The sequence below is a fragment of the Erinaceus europaeus genome, chromosome 10, assembly GCF_950295315.1.
Source record: "Erinaceus europaeus chromosome 10, mEriEur2.1, whole genome shotgun sequence".
Taxonomy (NCBI): Eukaryota; Metazoa; Chordata; class Mammalia; order Eulipotyphla; family Erinaceidae; genus Erinaceus; species Erinaceus europaeus.
The window spans coordinates 11,395,125-11,417,421 of record NC_080171.1 but is presented as its reverse complement, the minus strand read 5'-3'; the positions used below and the strand labels follow the sequence as shown (position 1 = coordinate 11,417,421).

Here is a 22,297-nt window from a genome sequence, read left to right as displayed (position 1 = left end):
CTGTATTGCTTCAGGCATCTACTTTTAAAAGCGTCTTCCCATCGAAGAAAGAATCCAATCAGGAGAGTAGAACTAACCATGTGTCTCCATTCTTGGGGACTGCCAGGGTACTGGAGAATGTTCCTCAAATTAGAGTAGTCCTTCTCCATGGGAAACATGCGAGAAGAAGTCCAGAAAGTCCCAGGGGAAATCTCCGTACATATCCCAAGGTCTACGATCACGGTCATAAAGAACCAAATTGTGGCCCGGAGCAAAATGTAGTCCTTTTCCTCAGGAAACATGGGAGAGGAAATCCAGAAAGTCCAAGGAGAAATCTCCATGCATCTCCCAAGCTCTATGATTAGGGTCATAAGAAACCAAAGTTCCCGGTCAGGGAAACAAAGTGTGGCCCAGAGCAAAATGTTCCAGAGACAGAGTAACTGTCTTATGATGAAACAGTAGAGGCTTTGGCAAACCTCTTCATAAGTAGAAGAGTAAGACCATAGTGCATAGGTAGGTAGAGTCTTCACTTATCTGGGAGTTGCGCAGGTCCGGTCCCACGTTGTAGGCACCATATGTTGTTTTCGCCGGGCTGGCTTCACGGGCGGGTAACAGATGACCAGGGACTCATGGTTGAGCTGTAGGCAGTATCTCTTTATTCATGCAGGACACAGCGCAATCTATACCAAGCTAAGCTAAATTAACACAACTACCAACTAACTAAAACGAACAATGTTGTCCTTACATACTTTCCAAGTAGGGTGTAAACAGGATGTAGAGAGGGTGGAGAGAAAAGTGACTGGTGAAAATCAGGGTGTGACAAGGAGAGGGGATGGAGCAGGCAAGAATTCTATCACTGAACCACTAATGCCCTGGAGGGAGTGTGGTGCTTTATGTAAATGTAAAAGTGATTTATGTAAATAGACCGCTTTGAATGGGATCAAACCATGTAAATAGACCACTTTGAATGGGATCAAACCAATCCCTATACAGGCATACTGGTGCTTGGTTAAGCAGAATCCAGGGGGAGCTGGCATACTACCCAACATCTCCCCCTTTCTTTTTAACTATTTGCCATAGTATCAGGAGTGCGGGGTGAACAGAAACCTATATCGTACAGGCGTTTTCAAAAGAACTGGCATAAGACATGGAAAACAAAATAGGCGAGCAGCAATAACCAGTGTGATGCCAAGGGGAATGTTTCTTGCCTCAAAGGGCAAGGCCTAGCAGGCAAAAGGGCATTTCTTGCCTCTGGGAGCGCTTCATGCCTCTGGGGGCATCTCTTGCCTCAAAGGGCGTTTCCTGCCTCTGTAGGCATAACCTAGTAACGAAGGGGAGTTTTCTGCGTCTGGGGACAGAGCCTGCAGGCAAGGGGACATGGTCTATAAAGTCTCAAGGCAATGGCTGAAGTTAGTCTTTGAGAAACACAGATGCCAAGGGATGAACCGCTGCATGTCTGTCTCGATGGGGAATGTCGGCCACCAGAATTCTGCTTTTCTGTAGAGAGTGATCTTTGGAGTCTGTGAATCTGTTTCTTCAGGTTGTGCCAGGTCACATCCTTGGTTTCCAGGGGTGTGTTGTAGTCATTCCATCTTGTGGGCGATGTCAGAGAACAGGATCCAAATGGATTTCCAGGAATTCCATTTGAGTAGATGCTTTTTCATGTGAAGACTTGACAGCATGTAGCATCAAGAGTCCCCCGGAGGGTGTCCTAGTCCAAAAAGCTCCTAGAAATTCCATTTAGGGTGCTTCTGACTGTTCCTGCTGTATTGCTTCAGGCATCTACTTTTAAAAGCGTCTTCCCATCGAAGAAAGAATCCAATCAGGAGAGTAGAACTAACCATGTGTCTCCATTCTTGGGGACTGCCAGGGTACTGGAGAATGTTCCTCAAATTAGAGTAGTCCTTCTCCATGGGAAACATGCGAGAAGAAGTCCAGAAAGTCCCAGGGGAAATCTCCGTACATATCCCAAGGTCTACGATCACGGTCATAAAGAACCAAATTGTGGCCCGGAGCAAAATGTAGTCCTTTTCCTCAGGAAACATGGGAGAGGAAATCCAGAAAGTCCAAGGAGAAATCTCCATGCGTCTCCCAAGCTCTATGATTAGGGTCATAAGAAACCAAAGTTCCCGGTCAGGGAAACAAAGTGTGGCCCAGAGCAAAATGTTCCAGAGACAGAGTAACTGTCTCATGATGAAACAGTAGAGGCTTTGGCAAACCTCTTCATAAGTAGAAGAGAAGACCATAGTGCATAGGTAGGTAGAGTCTTCACTTATCTGGGAGTTGCGCAGGTCCGGTCCCACGTTGTAGGCACCATATGTTGTTTTCGCCGGGCTGGCTTCACGGGCGGGTAACAGATGACCAGGGACTCATGGTTGAGCTGTAGGCAGTATCTCTTTATTCATGCAGGACACAGCGCAATCTATACCAAGCTAAGCTAAATTAACACAACTACCAACTAACTAAAACGAACAATGTTGTCCTTACATACTTTCCAAGTAGGGTGTAAACAGGATGTAGAGAGGGTGGAGAGAAAAGTGACTGATGAAAATCAGGGTGTGACAAGGAGAGGGGATGGAGCAGGCAAGAATTCTATCACTGAACCACTAATGCCCTGGAGGGAGTGTGGTGCTTTATGTAAATGTAAAAGTGATTTATGTAAATAGACCGCTTTGAATGGGATCAAACCAATCCCTATACAGGCATACTGGTGCTTGGTTAAGCAGAAGCCAGGGGAGCTGGCATACTAGCCAACAATCGATGCTTCCCAGAAGCACCCTGTATAGTGCTAGGTGTTGGATCAGCCATTCTTAACACCTAGCAGTACACTGGGTGCTCCCAGTCCTGGACCAAAGGTGGTTACATGGCCATACTCAGAGCCCTACTAGCAGAAAGACAAAAGAGTATAGGAAAGCAGTTTCTCACTCAGGGTAGACTAGACTAGATGTCAGTGATACATAGGACTTAAAAAAAAATCTCTATTGTGGCATCATGCTCAGCTAAAACTCAAGGTGTTCAGTTTCTATAAAAAGGAATGAGAGAATGAATAAGGGGACAATTATTATTATTCTCTGTCACCAAAATCAAGCTCATTGGGCTATGTGTTCGTACTTACTTACTTTCATATCTTCTTTTATTATAAAAAATATTGTAAAAAAAAAAAAAAACACCAAATACTGAGACATTCTTATTCTGAAGTATACATATAAAGAAGTATGTATAGGGAGTCAGGTGGTAGCACGGTGGATTAAGCACACGTGAAACAAAGTGCAAGGACCAGCGTAAGGACCCTGGTTCGAGCCCCCGGCTCCCCACCTGCTGGGGAGTCTCTTCACAAGTGGTGAAGCAGGTCTGCAGGTGTCTATCTTTCTCTCCCCCTCTGTCTTCCCCTCCTCTCTCCATTTCTCTCTGTCCTATCCAACAACGATGACAACAATAACAACAACAGTAATAACTACAACAATAAAACAAGGGCAACAAAAGGGAATAAATAAATAAACTTTTTTTAAAAAAGAAGTATGTATAACTTACTTCTATAAGTTAAAACTACACAGTTGAAAAATATAAAGTAAATATCCATGCAACCACAACTAGGTCAAGAAATTAATACTATCATCCTCTACCCTTGGAGTAATGTACAGTATTGACTTTTATGGTCATAATTACATTGGAATTTCACCACCTATTGGGTTGTTGGAAAAGTTATGACATTTTTCTCTGTTTTTCTGTGCACAAATGTGTCAAGACTTTTCCAACTGCCCAATACATATTAAAAACTATAGTTTAATGTTTGTTGCCTTTTAAAACATTTTTGATAAAGGTTCCAGTTTATTCATACTTATATAATTTATTTTATTGCTTTAAACTATATTTAATGGCAAATACTATTTATTTTTTTAGTTTATTTGCTTTGTTTTTGGTTATCTTTGGGTTACAATACTATAAATGTTTCAGAAGTACAATTGCACGTCTGTGGAACATACATGATCATACTGAGAGCTGGCGGAGCTCACATGTCACTGTGCACAAGGACCCCGTTCAAGCCTCGGGTCTTCACATGAGGGAGAAGCTTCACAAGTAGTGGAGCAGTGCTTCAGGTGTCTCTGTTTCTCCCTTTCTTTTTATGCCTGTCTGTATCAGGAAAAATGGAAGGGGGAGGGAAGAGAGAAGAAAGACAGAAAGAAAGAAAGGAAGAAAGAAAGAAAGAGAGAGAGAAAGAAAGCAAAAGAGAGAGAGAAAGAAAGAAAAAAGAAAGAAAGGAAGGAAGAGAAAGGGAGGGAGGGAAAGAGAGAGAGAAAGAAAAAGGGGATGAAAGAATGAAAGAAAAGAAGAAAGAAAGAGAGAGGTGCTTGGGAATAGTGGAGTCAACTTGCAGGATTGCACCCAACAGTAAATCTAGTGGTGAAAAAAGAAACAGGAAAGAGAGAATTACATATGCAGTATCATACCACCCCCACCAAGGAAGTGTCACTAACTTCCGCCAAAGTCTGCTGGACTCCCTCTCCATGGCAACCCACTCGCCCCACCCATCATGAGTATTCAGTATTTTCCTTTTATTTAAGTCTGTTTAGCAATTCTTGTAGGACCAATTAGTGGCAGTAGATTCCCTTAACTATAGTTTATTTTGGAAAAAAAAAACTAAACTTTTTACCGCTTCCGCAAATCAGATTTATCCTATATGCGTAAAATATTCTTGGGTGGAAATCTTTCCCTTCCTAAACTTTGAATATATCATGCCTCTGTCTCTCCTGGCCTTTAGATTTCTACTGGTAAGTCAGCAGATTATTATCTGAGGGAGGGAGATTCCCTGATATTTGACACTTGGTTTTTTTGCTGCTGCTTTAAATTTTTCTATTTTTTGATCTCTGCATTTTTTACTATGTCTTTGTGGGGGGCCGGGTGGTGGCACACATGGTTGCGCACACATGTTACAATAAGCAAGGATCTGGGTTCGAGTCCCCAGCCCCCACCTGCGGGGGGGGGGGGAAGCTTTGTAAGTGGTGAAGCAGGACTGCAGTTATCTCTCTATCTCGCTCTCTATCTCCATCCCTCTCAATTTCTGGCTGTCCCTATCCAATAAATGAATAAAGAAAAATTGAAAAAGGAAAAGGAAAATGTCTTGGTGTGGTTCAGCTTGGGTGAATTTTGTTTGGAACTCTTTGAGCATTGTGTATCTGAGTATCGGTCTCTTAGGGAAGTTATTGGCTGTTATTTCTTCATATATGAATTGTGCACTGACAGCAACAGCAAGTGCTGGAGAGGTTGGGGGGCAAAGGAACCCTCCTGCACTACGGGTGGGAATGTAATTTGTTTCAACTCCTGTGGAGAATAGTCTGGAGAACTCCCAGAAGGCTAGAAATGGACCTACCCTGTGATCTCCTGGGGATGTATCCAAAGGAACCAAACACACGCATCCAAAAAGATTACAAATATCTTGTATGTTCTTAGCAGCACAATTTGTAATAACTAAAACCTGGAAGCAACCAGGTGTCCAACAACAGATGAGTGGCTGAGCAAGTTGTGGAATAAATACACAATGGAATACTACTCAGCTATTAAAAAGGGTGAATTCACCTTCACCTCATCTTGGATGGAGCTGAAGGAATCATGTTAAGTGAGAAAAACCAGAAAGAGAATAATGAATATAGGATGATCTCACTCAAGGAGAGAAGTTGAAAAATAAAAACAGAGAGGAAAACACAAAACAGCTTGGACTGGATTTGGTGTATTGCTCCAAAGTCAAGAACTCTTGGGTGGGTGGGTTGACTGTTCAGGTCCTTGAACATGATGGTGGAGGAGGACCTAGATTGGAGGTTAGAGAGTTATGCAGAAAACTGAGAAATGTTACACATATACTAACTATTGTATTTACTGTTAACTATAAGCCATTAATCCCCTCAATGAAAAAAAAGAGGGAGACTGCACTGTTTGTAGCTGTGCAGGCTTAATAAAAGATACCCTTGCATAAAAAGCAAAAATAGGGAGTCCGGGGGTAGCGCTGCAGGTTAAGCGCAGGTGGTGCAAAGCCCAAGGACCTGCCTATGGATCCCAGTTCGAGCCCCCAGCACCTCACCTGCAGGGGAGTCGCTTCACAGGAGGTGAAGCAGGTCTGCAGGTGTCTGTCTTTCTCTCCCCCTCTCTGTCTTCCCCTCCTCTCTTCCACTTCTCTCTGTCCTATCTAACAATGACGACAACAATAACTACAACAATAAAAAACAACAAGAGCAACAAAAGGGAATAAATAAATAATTTTTTTTAAAAAGCAAAAATAAATGAATGTGTCCTTTCTCTTCCTCTTCTGGTACCCTTATAATGTGCATACATATTGTTCTTTATGTTGTCCCATAACTTATATTATCTTTGTTTGTTTTAGTCCTTTTTTTTAAAGAATTTATTTATTCATGAGAAAGATAGGAGGAGAGAGATAAAGAACTAGACATCACTCTGGTACATGTGCTGTCAGGGATTGAACTCAGGATCTCATGCTTGAGAATCCAATGCTTTATCCACTGCGCCACCTCCAAACCACTTAGTCCTTTTTTTTTCTGCGATTTTTTGGAAAATAGTATCTTCTGTATACTTGTGTTTGCCACTTGGACATTTGGTGTCTGCCTTTCTACTGGTAGTCTCCTATACAGGGGCCAGGCGGTAGCAAACCAGGTTAAGTGCACATAGTGCAAGGTGCAAGGACTTGTGTAGAGATCTGGGTTCGAGCCCCCAACTCCCCTACCTGCAGAGGTATCGTTCCACAAGCATGAAGCAGGTCTATAGGTGTCTGTCTTTCTCTCCTCTCTGTCTTCCCCTCCTCTCTCCATTTCTCTCTGTCCTATCCAGCAACAACAGCATCAGCAACAGCAATAACAGCTACAACAACTCCAACAACAGTGGAAAAAAGATGGCTGCCAGGAGCAGTGGATTCGTAGTGCAGGCACCAAGCCCCAGTGATAACCCTGGAGGCAAAAAAAAAAAAAATTGTATCTATTCAATTATAATAAAGAGGAGGTGAGACAGAGAGAGAACCAGAGCACTGCACTGGCATCTGTGATGCCAGGAGTTGAACTTGGTACCTGATGCTTGAGAGTACAAAGTTTACCCACTGCATCACCTCCCAGGCTGCCTGGACTGTATTTTTAATTCACATACTGTGTTATTTAGCTCTGTGATTTTTAAAGACTTTTCTCATACTTTCTCTGACTTTATTTAAGTCTTTATTGATCTTTTCGTTTCTGTGAGGATCCAGACCATTGCTTAAAGTCTTTTATATGAAATTTATGTATTTATTTATTTATTTAATTTGCCTCCAGGGTTGGCGCTGAGGCTCAGTGCCTGCATTACGAAGCCACTGTTCCTGGAAGGCATTTTTCCCCCTCATTTTGTTGCCCTTATTGTTGTTGTTGGGTAGGACAGAGAGAAATGGAGAGAGGAGGGGAAGACAGAGAGGGGGACAGAAAGACAGACACCTGCAGACATGCTTCACCGCCTGTGAAGTAACTCCCCTGCAGGTGGGATGCCTGGGGCTCAAACCAGGATCCTCATGCCAATCTTTGGGCTTCGTGCCATGAGCGCTCAACTGGCTACATTACTGCCCGGCCCCTCTTTTATGAACTTTATTATGTCCATTGCATTTGAATTTTTGAAAAGCGTTGTCTCGATTAGTCAATGCAGATGATTCCATCTAGCTCCATACTATGTGTGGCTCTGCGACCCTGGGCCGGTACTATGTGGACAAGTAGACCTGGCGGTGACCAGGATATTAGATCCAGGCTGTGAGCGCTCACTACGCACTGATTGCCATGGACATGGTCTTTTTCTTTTTTTCTTTTTTTAAATTAATTAATTTATTTATACTCTGTTGTTGCCCTTTTTTTTTATTGTTGTAGTTGTTATTATTGTTGTTACTGATGTCGTTGTTGTTGGATAGGACAGAGAGAAATGGAGAGAGGAGGGGAAGACAGAGAAAGACAGACACCTGCAGACCTGCTTCACCGCCTGTGAAGCGACTCCCCTGCAGGTGGGGAGCCGGGGGCTCGAACCGGGATCCTTATGCCGGTCCCTGCGCTTTGCGCCACATGCGCTTAACCCGCTGCGCTCCCGACATAGTCTGTTTTTGAAATGAAGCTGGGACTCTGGTCTCAGGTGGTGATGGAACGGAGCGCAGGTCCAGGGGCTTTCAAAGAGCAGAGTCTGGTAAGCTGTGAACTGCACAGGGACAGGGAAGGCCGTTTAACAACAGAGAGATTATATCAGATTGTAATTCTGTATTTATACGAGTGTTTTACAGTCAACAGTAAATACAGTAGTTTGTACACACATAACATTTCCCAGTTCTCCATATAACAATACAACCCCCACTAGGTCCTCCTCTCATCCTTCTTGGACCCCACCCACCCACCCCAGAGTCTTTTACTTTGGTGCAATACCCCAATTCCAGTTCAGGTTCTACTTGTGTTTCCTCTTCTGATCTTGTTTTTCAACTTCTGCCTGAGAGTGAGATCATCCCATATTCATCCTTCTGCTTCTTTCTTTTTTTTTTTTATTCCCTTTTGTTGCCCTTATTGTTTTATTGTTGTTGTCGTTGTTGGATAGGACAGAGAGAAATGGAGAGAGGAGGGGAAGACAGAGAGGAGGAGAGAAAGATAGACACCTGCAGACCTGCTTCACCGCCTGTGAAGCGACTCCCCTGCAGGTGGGGAGCCAGGGTTCGAACTGGGATCCTTATGCCGGTCCTTGTGCTTTGCGCCACCTGCGCTTACCGACTCCCTCATCCTTCTGTTTCTGACTTATTTCACTTAACATGAATTTTTCAAGGTCCATCCAAGATTGACTGAAAACAGTGAAGTCGCCTTTTTTTTTTTTTAATTTCTTTATTGGGGAATTCATGTTTTAAATTCAACAGTAAATACAGTAGTTTATACATGCATAACATTTCCCAGTTTTCCATATAACAATACAACCCCCACTAGGTCCTCTGTCATCCTTCTTGGACCTGTATTCTCCCCAACCACCCACCCCAGAGTCTTTTACTTTGGTGCAATATGCCAACTCCAGTTCAGGTTCTACTTGTGTTTTCTCTTCTGTTCTTGTTTTCCAACTTCTGCCTGAGAGTGAGATCATCCCATATTCATCCTTCTGTTTCTGACTTATTTCACTTAACATGAATGATTCAAGGTCCATCCAAGATGGGCTGAAAATGGTGAAGTCACCATTTTTAATAGCTAAGTAGTATTTCATTGTGTATGTAGACCACAACTTGCTCAGCCACTCATCTGTTGTTGGACACCTGGGTTGCTTCCAGTTTTTAGCTATTACAAATTGTGCTGCCAAGAACATAAGTGTACACAGATCTTTTTGGATGGGTGAGTTGGGTTCCTTAGGCTATATCCTCAGGAGAGGAATTGCACAATCATAGGGTAGGTCCATTTCTAGCCTTATAAGAGTTCTCCAGACTGCTCTCCACAGAGGTTGGACCAATTGACATTACCACTAGCAGTGCAGGAGGGTTCCGTTGACCCCACAACCTCTCCAGCATTTGCTACTGTTACCTTTTCTGATGTATGACATTCTCACAGGAGTGAAGTGGTATCTCATTGTTGTCTTTATTTGCATTTCTCTGACAATCAGAGACTTGAAGCCTTTTTTATGTATTTCTCGGCCTTTTAGATCTCTTCTGTGGTGAATATTCTGTCCATGTCCTCCCCTCACTTTTGGATGGGGTTATTTGTTTTCTTGCTATTAAGTTTGGCAAGATCTTTATATATGTTGGTTATTAACCTCTTATCTGATGTATGGCATGTAAAGATCTTCTCCCATTCTGTGAGGGGTCTCTTGGTTGGGGTAGTGGTTTCTTTTGCTGTGCAGAAGCTTTTTAATTTGATGTCGTCTCATAGGTTTATGTATGCCTTAGTCTTCTTTATAATTGGATTCATTTCATTGAAGATGTCTTTAAAATTTATGTGGAAAAAAAGTTCTGCCAATATTTTCCTCTAAGTAGATGATATTTTCTGGTCTAGCATCCAAGTCCTTGATCCACTTGGAATTTACTTTTGTGTTTGGTGAAATATAATGGTTCAATTTAATTCTTCTGCATGTTTCAACCCATTTTTTTCCAACACCATTTGTTGAAGAGACTCTGCTTTCCCATTTAATAGTCTGGCCACCTTTGTCAAAGATTAGATGTCCCTAGGTGTGGGGGCTAACTTCTGGGCTTTTAGTTCTATTCCACTGGTTAGTATGTCTGTTCATGTTCCAGTACCAAGCAGTTTTGATGACAATGGCCCTATAATACAATTTGAGATCTAGGAGTGTGATGCCTCCAGTTCTGTTCTTTCTTCTCAAGATTGTTTTGGCAATTCTAGGTCTTTTCTTGTTCCAGATAAACATTTGTAGCAATTTTTCTATTCTCCTAAAAATGTGCTTGGGATCTTAATGGAGATAGCATTAATTTGTAGATGGCTCTGGGTAGTATATTTATTTTGATGATGTTAATTCTTCCAACCCATGAACATGGAATATCTTTTCACTTCTTTGTGTCTTTTTCAATTTCCTTGAGTAGTGACTCATAATTTTTAGTATATAAGTCTTTCACTTCTTTGATTAGGTTTACTCCTACGTATTTTATTGTTTTTGTTGCTATAGTAAAAGGAATTGATTTCTGGATTTCAACTTCTTCTAACTTAGTTTTTGCATAGAGGAATGCCACTGCCTTTTGAATGTTAATTTTGTATCCTGATACCTTACTGTATTGCCTGATGATTTCCAGAAGCTTCTTGCTGGATTTCTTAGTTTTTTCTATGTATACTATCATATCATCTTCAAATAGGGAGAGTTTGACTTCTCTTCCAATTTGTATGCCTTTAATTCCTTGCTCCTGCCTGATTGCTATGGCAAGAACTTCCAATACTATGTTGAATAGTAATGGTGATAGTGGAAAGCCCTGTCTAGTTCCTAATCTAAGAGGAAATGCTTCCAGTTTTTCACTATTGAGTATGATGTTGTCTGTAGGTTTGTTATATATAGACTCCACTACTTCAGAAATTTTCCATCTATTCCCATTTTTGTAGTGTCTTGATCATAAAGGGATGTTGTATTTTGTCAAAGGCTTTCTCTGCATCTATTGATATGACTGTGGTTTTTGGTCTTGCTTTTGTTGATGTGGTGGATCACATTGATTGATTTAAGTACATTAAGCCACCCTTGCATTCCTGGTTGTTTTTGGGTTCCTTTGTTCTTCTTCTTCTAGGTCTTTGAGATGTGCAATCAGGCTGTTTATTTGTGCTTTTTCTGTTTCCTAATGTGTGCTTGTATGGCTATGAACTTCCCTCTCAGTACTGCCTTAGCTGTGTCCCAAATATTTTGATAGCTGTGTCTTCATTTTCATTGAACTCTCCAAACATTTTGATTGCTTCCTTTATTTCCTTTTGACCCAGTAGTTGTTAAGGAGTGAACTGTTGAGCTTCCACATTTTGGGACTATTGATAATCTTTTGTTGATTGTTAAGTGTTAATTTAATTCCACTGTGGTCTGAGAGATGCTTGGGATGATTTCAGTGCTCTTGAATTAGCTGATGCTGTCTTTGTGGCCTAACATATGGTCTATCCTTGAGAATGACCCATATGGACTTGAGTAAAATGTATATTCCAGTTTCTTGGGATGAATGACTCTGAAAATGTCCAATAGTTCTAGTTCATCTATCTCCTCTTTTAGCTCCCTTATGTCTTTATTGATTTTCTGCCTGGATGTTCTGTCAAGTTGAGAGTGTGGGGGTGTTGAAGTCCCCTACTATAACTGTGTTGCTGTTAATATATTGCTGTAGCTCTTTCAGTAGATGTTTGATGTATTTAGATGACTTCTCATTGGGTGCATAGATGTTAATAATTTTTAAGTCCTCTTGATTGACTGATCTAGTGAGCATTAAGTAATGTCCATCCCTATATTTTTTTTAATTAATATTTTTTAATATTTATTTATTCCTTTGTATTGTCCTTATTTTACTGTTGTAGTTGTTGTTGGATAGGACAGAGAGTAATGGAGAGAGGAGGTTAAGACAGAGAGGGAGAGAGAAAGTAGACACCTGCAGACCTGCTTCAGCGCTTTTGAAGTGACTCCCCTGAAGGTGGGGAGCCAGAACTCAAACCAGGATCCTTTTGCTGGTCCTTGCACTTTGTGCCACCTGTGCTTAATTCGCTGTGTTACAGCTGTAGTCCCATCCCTATCTTTTTAAATTTTATTTATTTTAAAGTCTATCATGTCAAACACGAAACTAGCTGTTCCTGCTCTTTTTTTGTGGGCCATTGGCTTGTATGATAGTTTTCCATCCTTTCACTTTGAGTCTGTGTTTGTCTTGTTGAGTTAGGTGGGTTTCCTGTAGACAGCATACTGTTGGGTTCTGTTTTCTGATCCATCTTCCTACTCTGTGTCTTTTAATAAGTGAATTCAGGCCATTGACATATATTGATATCAAAGATTGAAGATATTTTAATGCCATTATTGTAGAGTTTTAGAGTGTTCTGATATATGGCCTATTTATGGTGGTCTGACTGTTTATAGGAGACCTTTCAGAACTTCTTTCAGGGCAGGCTTGGTGATAGTTGATTCCTTGAACTGTTGCTTGTCTGAGAAGGTTTTGATGCCTCCATCTAGTCTGAATGACAGTCTAGCAGGATACAATAATCTTGCTTGAAAGCCTTTCTCATTGAGCACTCGATAGAGATCTTGCCATTCTCTTCTGGCCTGTAGTGTTTGTGTGGAAAAGTCTGCAGCTAATCTTATGGGTTTTCCTCTGTAGGTGACTCTTTGTTTTTCTCTTGCAGCCTTCAGGATCCTTTCTTTATCCTTATTCCTTTCCATTCTAAATATGATGTGTCTTGGTGTCTTTAAGTCTGGGTTAGTTCTGTTTGGGACCCTCTGGGCTTCTTGAACCTTTATGTCTTTGATGTTTTCTAGAGAAGTTTTCAGCTATTATATCCTATAGAATGCTTTCTTCCCTCTCTCTCTTTCTTCCTCTGTTAAACCAATAATGTGTATAATATTTCTTTTGAAGTCATCCCATAGGTCTCTGTTGTTGTTTTAATATCATGAATACAGACTAGAAGTCTCTATTTGATACATGAATAAATAAATGAAAATATTTTCATATTATTTTCATGGGCTGGGTGGTGGCACACCTGGTTCAGAGTAGGTTACAATGCATAAGGACCTGGGTTCAAGCCCTGAGTTCCCATTTGCGGGGGAAAGCACTGCTGCATCTCTCTGTCTCTGTCTCCTCCTTCCCTCTCAATTCCTCTCTGTCGCTATTCAAATAAACAAATAATCAAAACAGAAAGGAATCTAAAAACTTACTTTTGTGAAAAATATAACTTGCAAGGGAAACAAAAGGTACTTTGTAAATTAAAAGCCCTTATACAGACTCAGTCATATGAATTAACTAGTGTGTTACAGAAAAATTTTGTGACATTCCTGTGATTTTTAATTAACAAAAGAAAAAAACCCTTAAAAACAAGAAAATCAATTCTGATGTGAGCTATGAATCAAACCAATATTCATTTGTAAACTAGTTCTGTTCTTCCCCCATATGACTGAATTTGAATTTATGCTCCTCTTTGAAGAATCCTATCATTCTCTATTTTGAGCTAAGGCAGCAATATCTGTGTCTCTGTGGCATTTCCTAACATTTGCATAATCTTACTCAAATAGTAAATGTGTCATCTTGAGTTTCAGTGTATCTCATATATGCTCTTGTGTAGCACAGATTTAAAGATCTCCAAATATGTCTTCTTGCTTTTTTTTTCCCAGTCCAGTAATATAGTAGTACTACAAACGAATTATTTTTTTCTTGCATCTTTGCTCACCAACTGCTCATTGAATTCATTCACTTGAGTCTTTTCTGTTTTCTCATCGCCGTTTCCATGGAGAAGTATGTCAGTATGTGTTTGACTCCATGGAAACAGATGAGCAGCTCTTTCTATATAGACAGCTAATTAAATCGAACATTTTCTGTGCTGCCTATTGTCTTGAAGGAAGATTGGAAAGACTTTCCCATGAAGGAGACTTCATTTTAATAGCAATTCTTATTGTTCAGCAGTGGGTTAATGTTTTGAATTAAGTTGTTATGTCCTAAATTCTGATGAACTGGGACTGAGTTCTGGGCTGTAAAAGCTAACAAATCCATAGCTGGTAACAACATCCCTATATGCTAAGGTTATCTTTTATAGATAGGTATGTTTTCCTTTTAACATCAGACTCAAGTAATTTGAATGGATAACACAGATATGGATGACAATAGAATTTACTAGACTTATTTAATTTTTTTTCTCTTCCGGTCGCTGGGGCTCAGTGTTGGCACCACAAATGCACTGCATTCTGGTGGCTTTTTTTTTTTTCCTATTCCATAGGAAGAAAAAAATGATTGGGGAAGGGGAGAAAGAGAAAGAGAGAGAGAGAAAGGATAGATATCTGTAGAACTGCTTCAGCTTGTGAAGCATTCCTGCTGCAGGTGGGGAGCAGGGGCTTGAACCCTGGTCCTTGTGTATATCCTTGCACTTAGTGCTATGTGTGCCTAACCAAGTGCGCCAGTGCCCTGCCACTTGCTAAATTTTTAGTAGTAATCAATTAAATATAGTGGAAGGGGTGTGGGTTTTTGAGTAAGATGAAGCTGTGTTTTGATTTCTGACTTTGTGATGAATCTCTTCGCTTTATTACCCTAACTAAGCCACTGAATCATTGAAACCATCAGTTTCCATTGAGACCTTCAGTTCCTATGCTTTGCTTATTGAGAGTTTAAGGAGATAATGACAATATGGTACCTGATACATAGTATATAATCAGTAGAATCTTTTGACCATTAGGGTTAACTATCACTGGGGCTTGGGCCTTATGTGACAAATCCACTACTCCCAGTGTGTGTGTGTGTGTGTGTGTGTGTGTGTGTGTGTGTGTGTAGATGGAGAAATAGAGGGATGGGGAGAATGGAGAGAGAGAAAGAAAAGAGAAACACCTGCAGCACTATTCCACTATTCATGAAACTTCTCCCTGCACGTGGAAACCAAGGGCTTGAAACTAGGTGTCTGCCTGTGGTAACATGTGCTTCACTGGATGTACCACCACCCAGCCCCTTGTAGTTATATCAGCGTGGACTTAAAATGATTTAGCCTTACATAGTTTTCAATATGTCACAAAATGAAGATTAAAAAAAAAAAGGATAAGCCTTTGGGACCAGCTATGGATGGTGCATCTGGTTGTGTTACAATGCACAGGTAACGGGTTCAAGCCTCTGGTCCCCACCTGCAGGGGGAAAGCTTCAGGAGTGGTGAAGCAGGGCTGCAGGTGTCTTGCTGTCTCTCTCCCTGCCTGTCTCCCCCTTCCTCTTGATTTCTGGCTGTCTATATCCAATAAATAAAGATAAAAAGGGGAAATGATAAACCTTAATTATGAACTTGTTTTCCAGGTTTTTTGTTTTTGCTCTGTTCTTTCTTAAAGCTCTTCAGTTCTACAGGCGCCTTTGACAATCTGGTGAAACCTATGGCCCATTTCTTAGAAATATATTTTCAAGGACTGCTATATACTGAATGGAAAATTGAATAAAATTTGCACATTGAAATACTATTATCAAAGAATTTAAAAATTATGATAGAACACTATCCTTGCAAGTGTCTTTTATGAACACATTAAGTAGAAAAATTTAGTGATAAGTTCAAGTCTTATGATCATTATACAATAATGTATAAGTGATATTTTAAAATGCCATAGAAATTATTATGAGATAATATGTAAAAAATATCTTGTGGCTGGGTGGTGGTGCAACTGGTTGAGCGCTCTTGCTACAATGAACAAGGACCCAGGTTCAGGCCACCTGGCCCCACCTGCAGGGGGAAAGCTTTGCAAGTGGTGAAGCAGTGTTGCAACTCTCTCTCTCTTTCTCTCTCTCTTTCTCTCCCTCCCTCTGTATCACCCCCTTCCTCTCGATTTCTGGCTGTCTCTATCCGTCAAATAAATATTTTATATAAAAAAGAGAACTTACAAAAATATCTTAAAGATTTACTTATTTTTGAGGCCAGGTGGTGGTGCACCCAGTTGAATGCACGTTATAATGCACAGGGACCCAGGTTCGAGACCTTGGTCTCCACCTGCAAAAAAGCTTGTGAGCAGTGAAGCAATGCTGTAGGCGTCTCTCTGTCTCTATCTCCCTCTCTGTCACCCCATTCCCTCTCAATATCTAGCTTTCTCTATCCAATAAATATATAAAAGATCATTAAAATTTTTAAGAGATTTATTTATTTTTAATGAGAGAGGAAGAGACTAGAGCACCGGTCATCTCTGGTGTAGGGTGGTGCCAGGGATTGAACCTGGGGTCTCCTAAACCCTCGGGCGTGTCCATCCTATTAGCACTGAGCTGTCTATTCAACCCTTATAAAAACTAGTTTGTAAAACTTCAAGTGCCTGCAACCTACACTGTGTCTGTTCCTATTACAACCATTATTCACATATTGTATATTAGGATTAGGAGGGGGGATGAAATGGAACACAGTCTTTTGGTGGTGGGAATGGTGTTTCTGTATACTCCTATTAATTTGTAGTCATATAAGTCACCATTTAATTAATATTAGAGGGGAAAAACTGATTGAATGTCTCAAACTTTTTAAAGCACAGACTGAATATTTTTAACACATAGGCTGAGTCTTTGATGTGTTGACTCTCTTAAAAGCTTAGACCAGGGAGAACAGAAGCAACCAGTGGCTCAGCTTTATACAAGTAATGTCAAAGGACATAAATTATAGTGATGTTGTGTATGATACAGTAAATCCTAACAAAGGAATATTTCAAAGTTAACCCAATTGCCAAATAATGTGATTATAGCAATATCTATTGTCTTCTTTTGTTGTTGTTGTTAATTTCTTTATTGGGGAATTAATGTTTTACATTCAATAGTAAATAAAATAGTTTGTACATGCATAACATTTCCCAGTTTTCCATATAACAATACAGCCCCCACTAGGTCCTCTGTCATCCTTCTTGGATCTGTATTCTCCCCCACCCACCGGCCCCAGAGTCTTTTACTTTGGTACAAAACACCAACTCTAGTTCAGGTTCTACTTGTGTTTTCTCTTCTGATAGTTTTTCAACTTCTGCCTGAGAGTGAGATCATCCCATATTCATCCTTCTGCTTCTGAATTATTTCACTTAACATGAATTTTTCAAGGTCCATCCAAGATCGGCTGAAAACGGTAAAGTGACCATTTTTTATAGCTGAGTAGTATTCCATTGTGTATATAGACCACAACTTGCTCAGCCACTCACTCATCTGTTGTTGGACACCTGGTTTGCTTCCAGGTTTTGGCTGTTACAAATTGTGCTGCCAAGAACATATGTGTACACAGATCTTTTTGGATGGCTGTTGTCTTCTTAAACCCTAAGACAGCAGGAACCTCCCACTTCCTCTAAAGAGCCTATATTTTCCCAATCCTGGAACCTCTAGGGAGGGGCTCACTTTCCTGCATGCTTCTCTCAATTCATACCAAATGATATTGCATCCGTTGATCCCAACCTAATCAACGCAATGAGTACCACGTCAGAATGGTTCAACTCAGACTGTGTCCAGAGATATCAGGAATGGAATGTCAACCCTTCACCCTCATTACTCGGGTGAGACCTTTCCTTTCATAGGATTCTCAAATTCCATTCCAGGAGGTTCACTTCCTAACAAAGTCCCAAAACCTAGATATAGACTAGGTCCTGTAAGATAGAGCATATGTTCATAAGTATCCATAAGTTAGGGCAAAATATATACCTGAAAGCAAAAGTGCACAACAGTCTGCAGTGAGTCAATATAAAGTTCATAATGAAATAGAATCTAATTAGACTTAGATCTAATTAGCCTTATCTACTTCCTATTACAGTTCTCTCACTCACTCCAAAGCTAACCTTAGCAAAGCAAGGACTGCAAAAGCTGAATAAGGACAAGAGACTGGCATACTTTAATGATGACTCTTTAGTCACTATCAGGCCACCCCATCAGCTGGGGCCCTAATTGGGGAGTCCTGAGATTCCCAAACAGACATGATGAGCCTAGACCTTGAATAAATCCCTCTCTCCATTGGTATCGATTGGTCATCTCTATCAGGAACAACACAATAGACCCCTTTGTGGGCCCCATAGAACCTTGCCCTCAACTTGGATCAACAGTGGTAGAGAGTGTTCCATCCTCCAAAGGGAGGATGGACAACATACTCTATGCTACACCTGAGGAAGATGGGTCAATGTTGGGGCAGCTTGGAACGTTCCTACTCATGGCACAGAATGTGAGCTCAGATCTACAGGGATGCAGAGGTCTCATAGGCTCCTAAGCTGAATATGGGCCTCAGATCACATCAAATTGATGGGGTTTACAGTCAACAATATTTATACCCCTTTCCCATATTAGGGAGCTACTCTCTTCCCTGATCCAGCTTTTTGGTCCTTTAAGTTCCAGTCATGATATCAGACAATAACTTCAATCGACCTGCATATCAGATTTCAGGCTCAGGGGGAAAAAAAAAAACTAGTATAGCCACGGGCCCTTTGGAATATAACTAAAATATGCCTACTAGCTATCTACAAAATGGGGGACACCCCCCCCAACTCTTCATCTGCACTATTCCAGCCTTTAGGTCCATGATTGGTCAACAGTTTGTTTGGCCTTGTATGTTAACTCTCTTTTCAACCACCAGGTTTCAGATGCTAACATGATGCCGACCAGACTTCCCTGGACAGACAGCCCCACCAATATGTCCTAGAGCTCTGCTTCCCCAGAGCCTTTGCCCACTAGGGAAAGAGAGAGGGAGACTGGGAGTATGGATCCACCTTTCAATGCCCATGTTCAGTGGGGAAGCCATTACAGAAGCCAGACCTTCCACCTTCTGCATCCCACAATGGCCCTGGGTCCATACTCCCAGAGGGGTAAAGAATAGGAAAGCTATCAGGGGAGGGGATGGGATACGGAGATCTGGTGGTGGGAATTGTGTGGAGTTGTACCCCTCTTATCCTATGGTTTAGTCGATGTTTCCTTTTTATAAATAAAAAATTAAAAAATAAATAAATAAATATGTTTTTTCACAACAAATTTGTAAAATTGCTTTCTCCAGCTTCTTTTCTTCATGACCTTCCTCCTCCACCCTCTAGTTGGGAATGCGTAGAATACCCCCTTATTGCTGTCTTGTGCTTAAGTCACAGATGGTTCTTGCTGCAGCACACGTTGGTCAGGAAAAGATGCGTTCTCTTTAGTTGTAGGTACTGTGAGCTGAATGGATCTACTCTACAAGGTTTGCTTCTCCTAGCCTGCTACCTTCTTCCCTCGCTTTTGTCCGAAGATAGAATGCATTTAACATAGTACCTGATTAATACGTGGTAAACGTTGTTGTCCCTGGCTATGTTAGGTCTACCAACAGCAATGATCAAATATCACTGTTTTTTTATGTGCTTAGGAAATTCGGATCTTAAAGACAAAGAAGATCAATTTGGAAGAACACCGCTTATGTACTGCGTGCTAGCTGACAGACTGGACTGCGCAGATGCTCTCCTGAAGGCAGGGGCACATGTTAACAAAGCTGATCATAGCCAGAGGACAGCCCTCCACCTTGCAGCCCAAAAGGTAAAAAATGAAATTAACTTTTGAAGCGTAAGCCCTTTTTATGGTATACTTGTTAATTGTGGAAAAATCCTAAAGAAATTATATGAGTCTTAGTTTCATACTGTCTTCAGAAAAGGTCTCTATGGGCTGGGGAGACGGCATAGTGGTTCTGCAAAAGTCTTTCATATCTGAGGCTCTGAGGCCCCAGGTTCAGGCGCCAGAGCTGAGCAGTGCTCTGGTCTGTTTCTCTTTCGTTAAAAATAAATAAAGTATTATTGAGATTTTATGTATTTATTAATGAAAAAGATAGGAGGAAAGAAAGGACCAGACATCACTTTGGTACATGTGCGATGGAGTTTGAACGCGGAACTTCATGCTTGAGAGTCCAATGCCCTATCCACTGCGCCACCTCCTGGGACCACTAAATAAAAATTAAAAAAAAAAAATTTAATAGTCTTTAGCTGCAAAAAGCAAAGTTCATATAACCCTCAATGGTTACATTCACTTATCGTAGGTCCTTGAACATGAGACTTATTTTGTCATCTTTTGATTGTTTTTGCTATCAGGATTATCACTGGGGCTCTGTGCCTTCACAAATCCTCACTCCCTGAAGACTCTTTGTTGTTTTAGTAGAAAGTGAGAGACAGAAATGGACATATTGGTAGAGAAAGTGAGAAAAGGAGAGACACCACAGATCTGCTCCACCACTTGGAAAGTTTCCCCTGTGCAGATGGGCGCTCTCACGGGGTGACTGGAGAGTTGAGCTCTGGTCCTCAAGCATGGTGGTGCGATCCACTGGGTAGGCCATGTTCTGGTGGCCAATCTTATGAGCTATTGTAAACCAGAGAGAAGAAATTCTAATTATATGTGCAGGGGTGGCAACACACCTGGTTGAGTGCGCATGTTACCATGCACGAGGACCCAGGTTCAAGCCTTAGCCCCCACCTGTTGAGGGCAAGATTCACAAGCAATGAGGCAGTGCTTCTGGTGTCTCTCTTCCTCTCTCCCTCTCATCCCCCTTCTTCTCAATTTATCTCTGTCTCTATCCAAAAATAAATAAAAGATCAAATCTTTAAAAGAGTTAAAAAATGAAAAGATACTGCTAAAGTCTTTTTAAAATATAAGCCTACGTGCAATGTGCTGGTGCTCTAGCACAAGTCAATTTATAGGTAAGGAATTAGGGAAGAAGATCTGGCCTGCATAGTGTGCGCCTTTACCATTCGTGTACCCAGCTTCAAGCCCAGCCTCGACCACATTAAAGGAAGCTTCAGTGCTGTGGTTTCTCTCTCTCCCCATCTATCTGTATGTATGTCTGAAAAGTCAGCCTAGAGTGGTGAAGCCTTGGTTAAAAAAAAAAAATAGAAAAGAAAAAAAAAACACTAAGATGCTGATAGTGCTTGACTTTTAACATTGGGAATATAAATGTCTTGAGAGCTTGTTTGGAGGTTCTAGCCGGGGAGCGCAAGCTACTCGTATACCCTCCACCACAAAGACCTGTCCATCTCTATTCGGGCAAGGCGGTCCTCCACCACCAAGCGCGGGAGGGATGGAGCGGTGAGGGAGGAAGGGGACACTACCTAGCCAGCCACATCAGCTGGATCAAACCTGGCAATCAATGGGGTGACAGATGTCGCAGCCAACCACCTCACATCTATAAATGACTTTGTACTTTTTACTACTGTTGTATGCTTTACATTGGTTTGGTCTAGCTCTCCCCCGCCTGAAAAATTGGTTTGGCCCCTGCTATTTTCACCGCAGGCTTGTCCCGCAGAAGGGAACCCCTACAGAGTTCCAGAGTTCTTGGCGCCTCCACGTGAGGAGAAGGATGCAGGACAGATCTGTGTGGTGGTTAGTTTAAGGGTCTCTCTCTGCCGCCAGAGGAGAAAGACAGGAGAGCACATGTTTGCCCGCTCGTGAATAAAGATATACAGCTTCCCAGCCCAGCCGTGTGTCCCCAAGTCTGTCTCTGTCTACCACCGCAACGCTAGCCTGGCCTGCTGGAGCCTCCGAAACTTTAACAACATACTACTTAACTTTTTATTGTTATTTTTTATATTTATTTTCCCTTTTTGTTGCCCTTGTTGTTTTTCATTGTTGTTGTAGTTATTATTGTTGTCATTGATGTCGTCGTTGTTAGATAGGACAGAGAGAAATGGAGAGAGGAGGGGAAGACAGAGGGGGAGAGAAAGGTAGACACCTGCAGACCTGCTTCACTGCCTGTGAGGCGACTCCCCTGCAGGTGGGGAGCCAGGGGCTCGAACCAGGATCTTTACGCTAGTTCTTGCGCTTTGCACCACATGCGCTACCTCCCGACTCCCCTTAACTTTTTTTTTGATGATGTTAATTTTATAACCAAAGTCAGATTCTCTCTTAAAATATGTAGTTTTAGAGACACATAAAATACATGTATTTTCGGGAGTCGGGCGGTAGCGCAGCGGGTTGGGTGCGCATGTGGCACAAAGCGCAAGGACTGGCATAAGGATCCCGGTTCGAGCCCCCGGCTCCCCACCTGCAGGGAAGTCGCTTCACAGGTGGTGAAGCAGGTCTGCAGGTGTCTGTCTTTCTCTCCCCCTCTGTCTTCCCCTCCTCTCTCCATTTCTCTCTGTCCTATCCAACAACAATGACATCAATAACTACAACAATAAAACAACAAGGACAACAAAAGGAAATAAATATTTAAAAAAATAGTAATAAATAAATAAATTTATTTATTTATTT

General features: G+C 41.4%; 1 protein-coding gene and 1 long non-coding RNA gene across 5 annotated transcripts in view; one reads left to right on the top strand and one right to left on the bottom strand.

Moving 5' to 3' along the window:
• The window catches only part of INVS (inversin), a 146,514-nt gene that overhangs the window by 11,366 nt on the left and 112,851 nt on the right, over positions 1 to 22,297 (top strand). For all 4 annotated transcript variants that reach the window (XM_060199098.1, XM_060199100.1, XM_060199099.1 and 1 more), the window contains one exon: positions 19,434 to 19,600. In XM_060199098.1, coding sequence (XP_060055081.1) covers positions 19,434 to 19,600 — 167 coding nt within the window. The remainder of the gene's footprint in view (positions 1 to 19,433; positions 19,601 to 22,297) is intronic.
• LOC132540704 (uncharacterized) lies at positions 876 to 1,367 on the bottom strand. Its single transcript, XR_009551868.1, has 2 exons — positions 1,022 to 1,367; positions 876 to 977 (listed from the first exon to the last, which is right to left on the bottom strand). It is a non-coding gene; the product is annotated as an uncharacterized LOC132540704 (long non-coding RNA).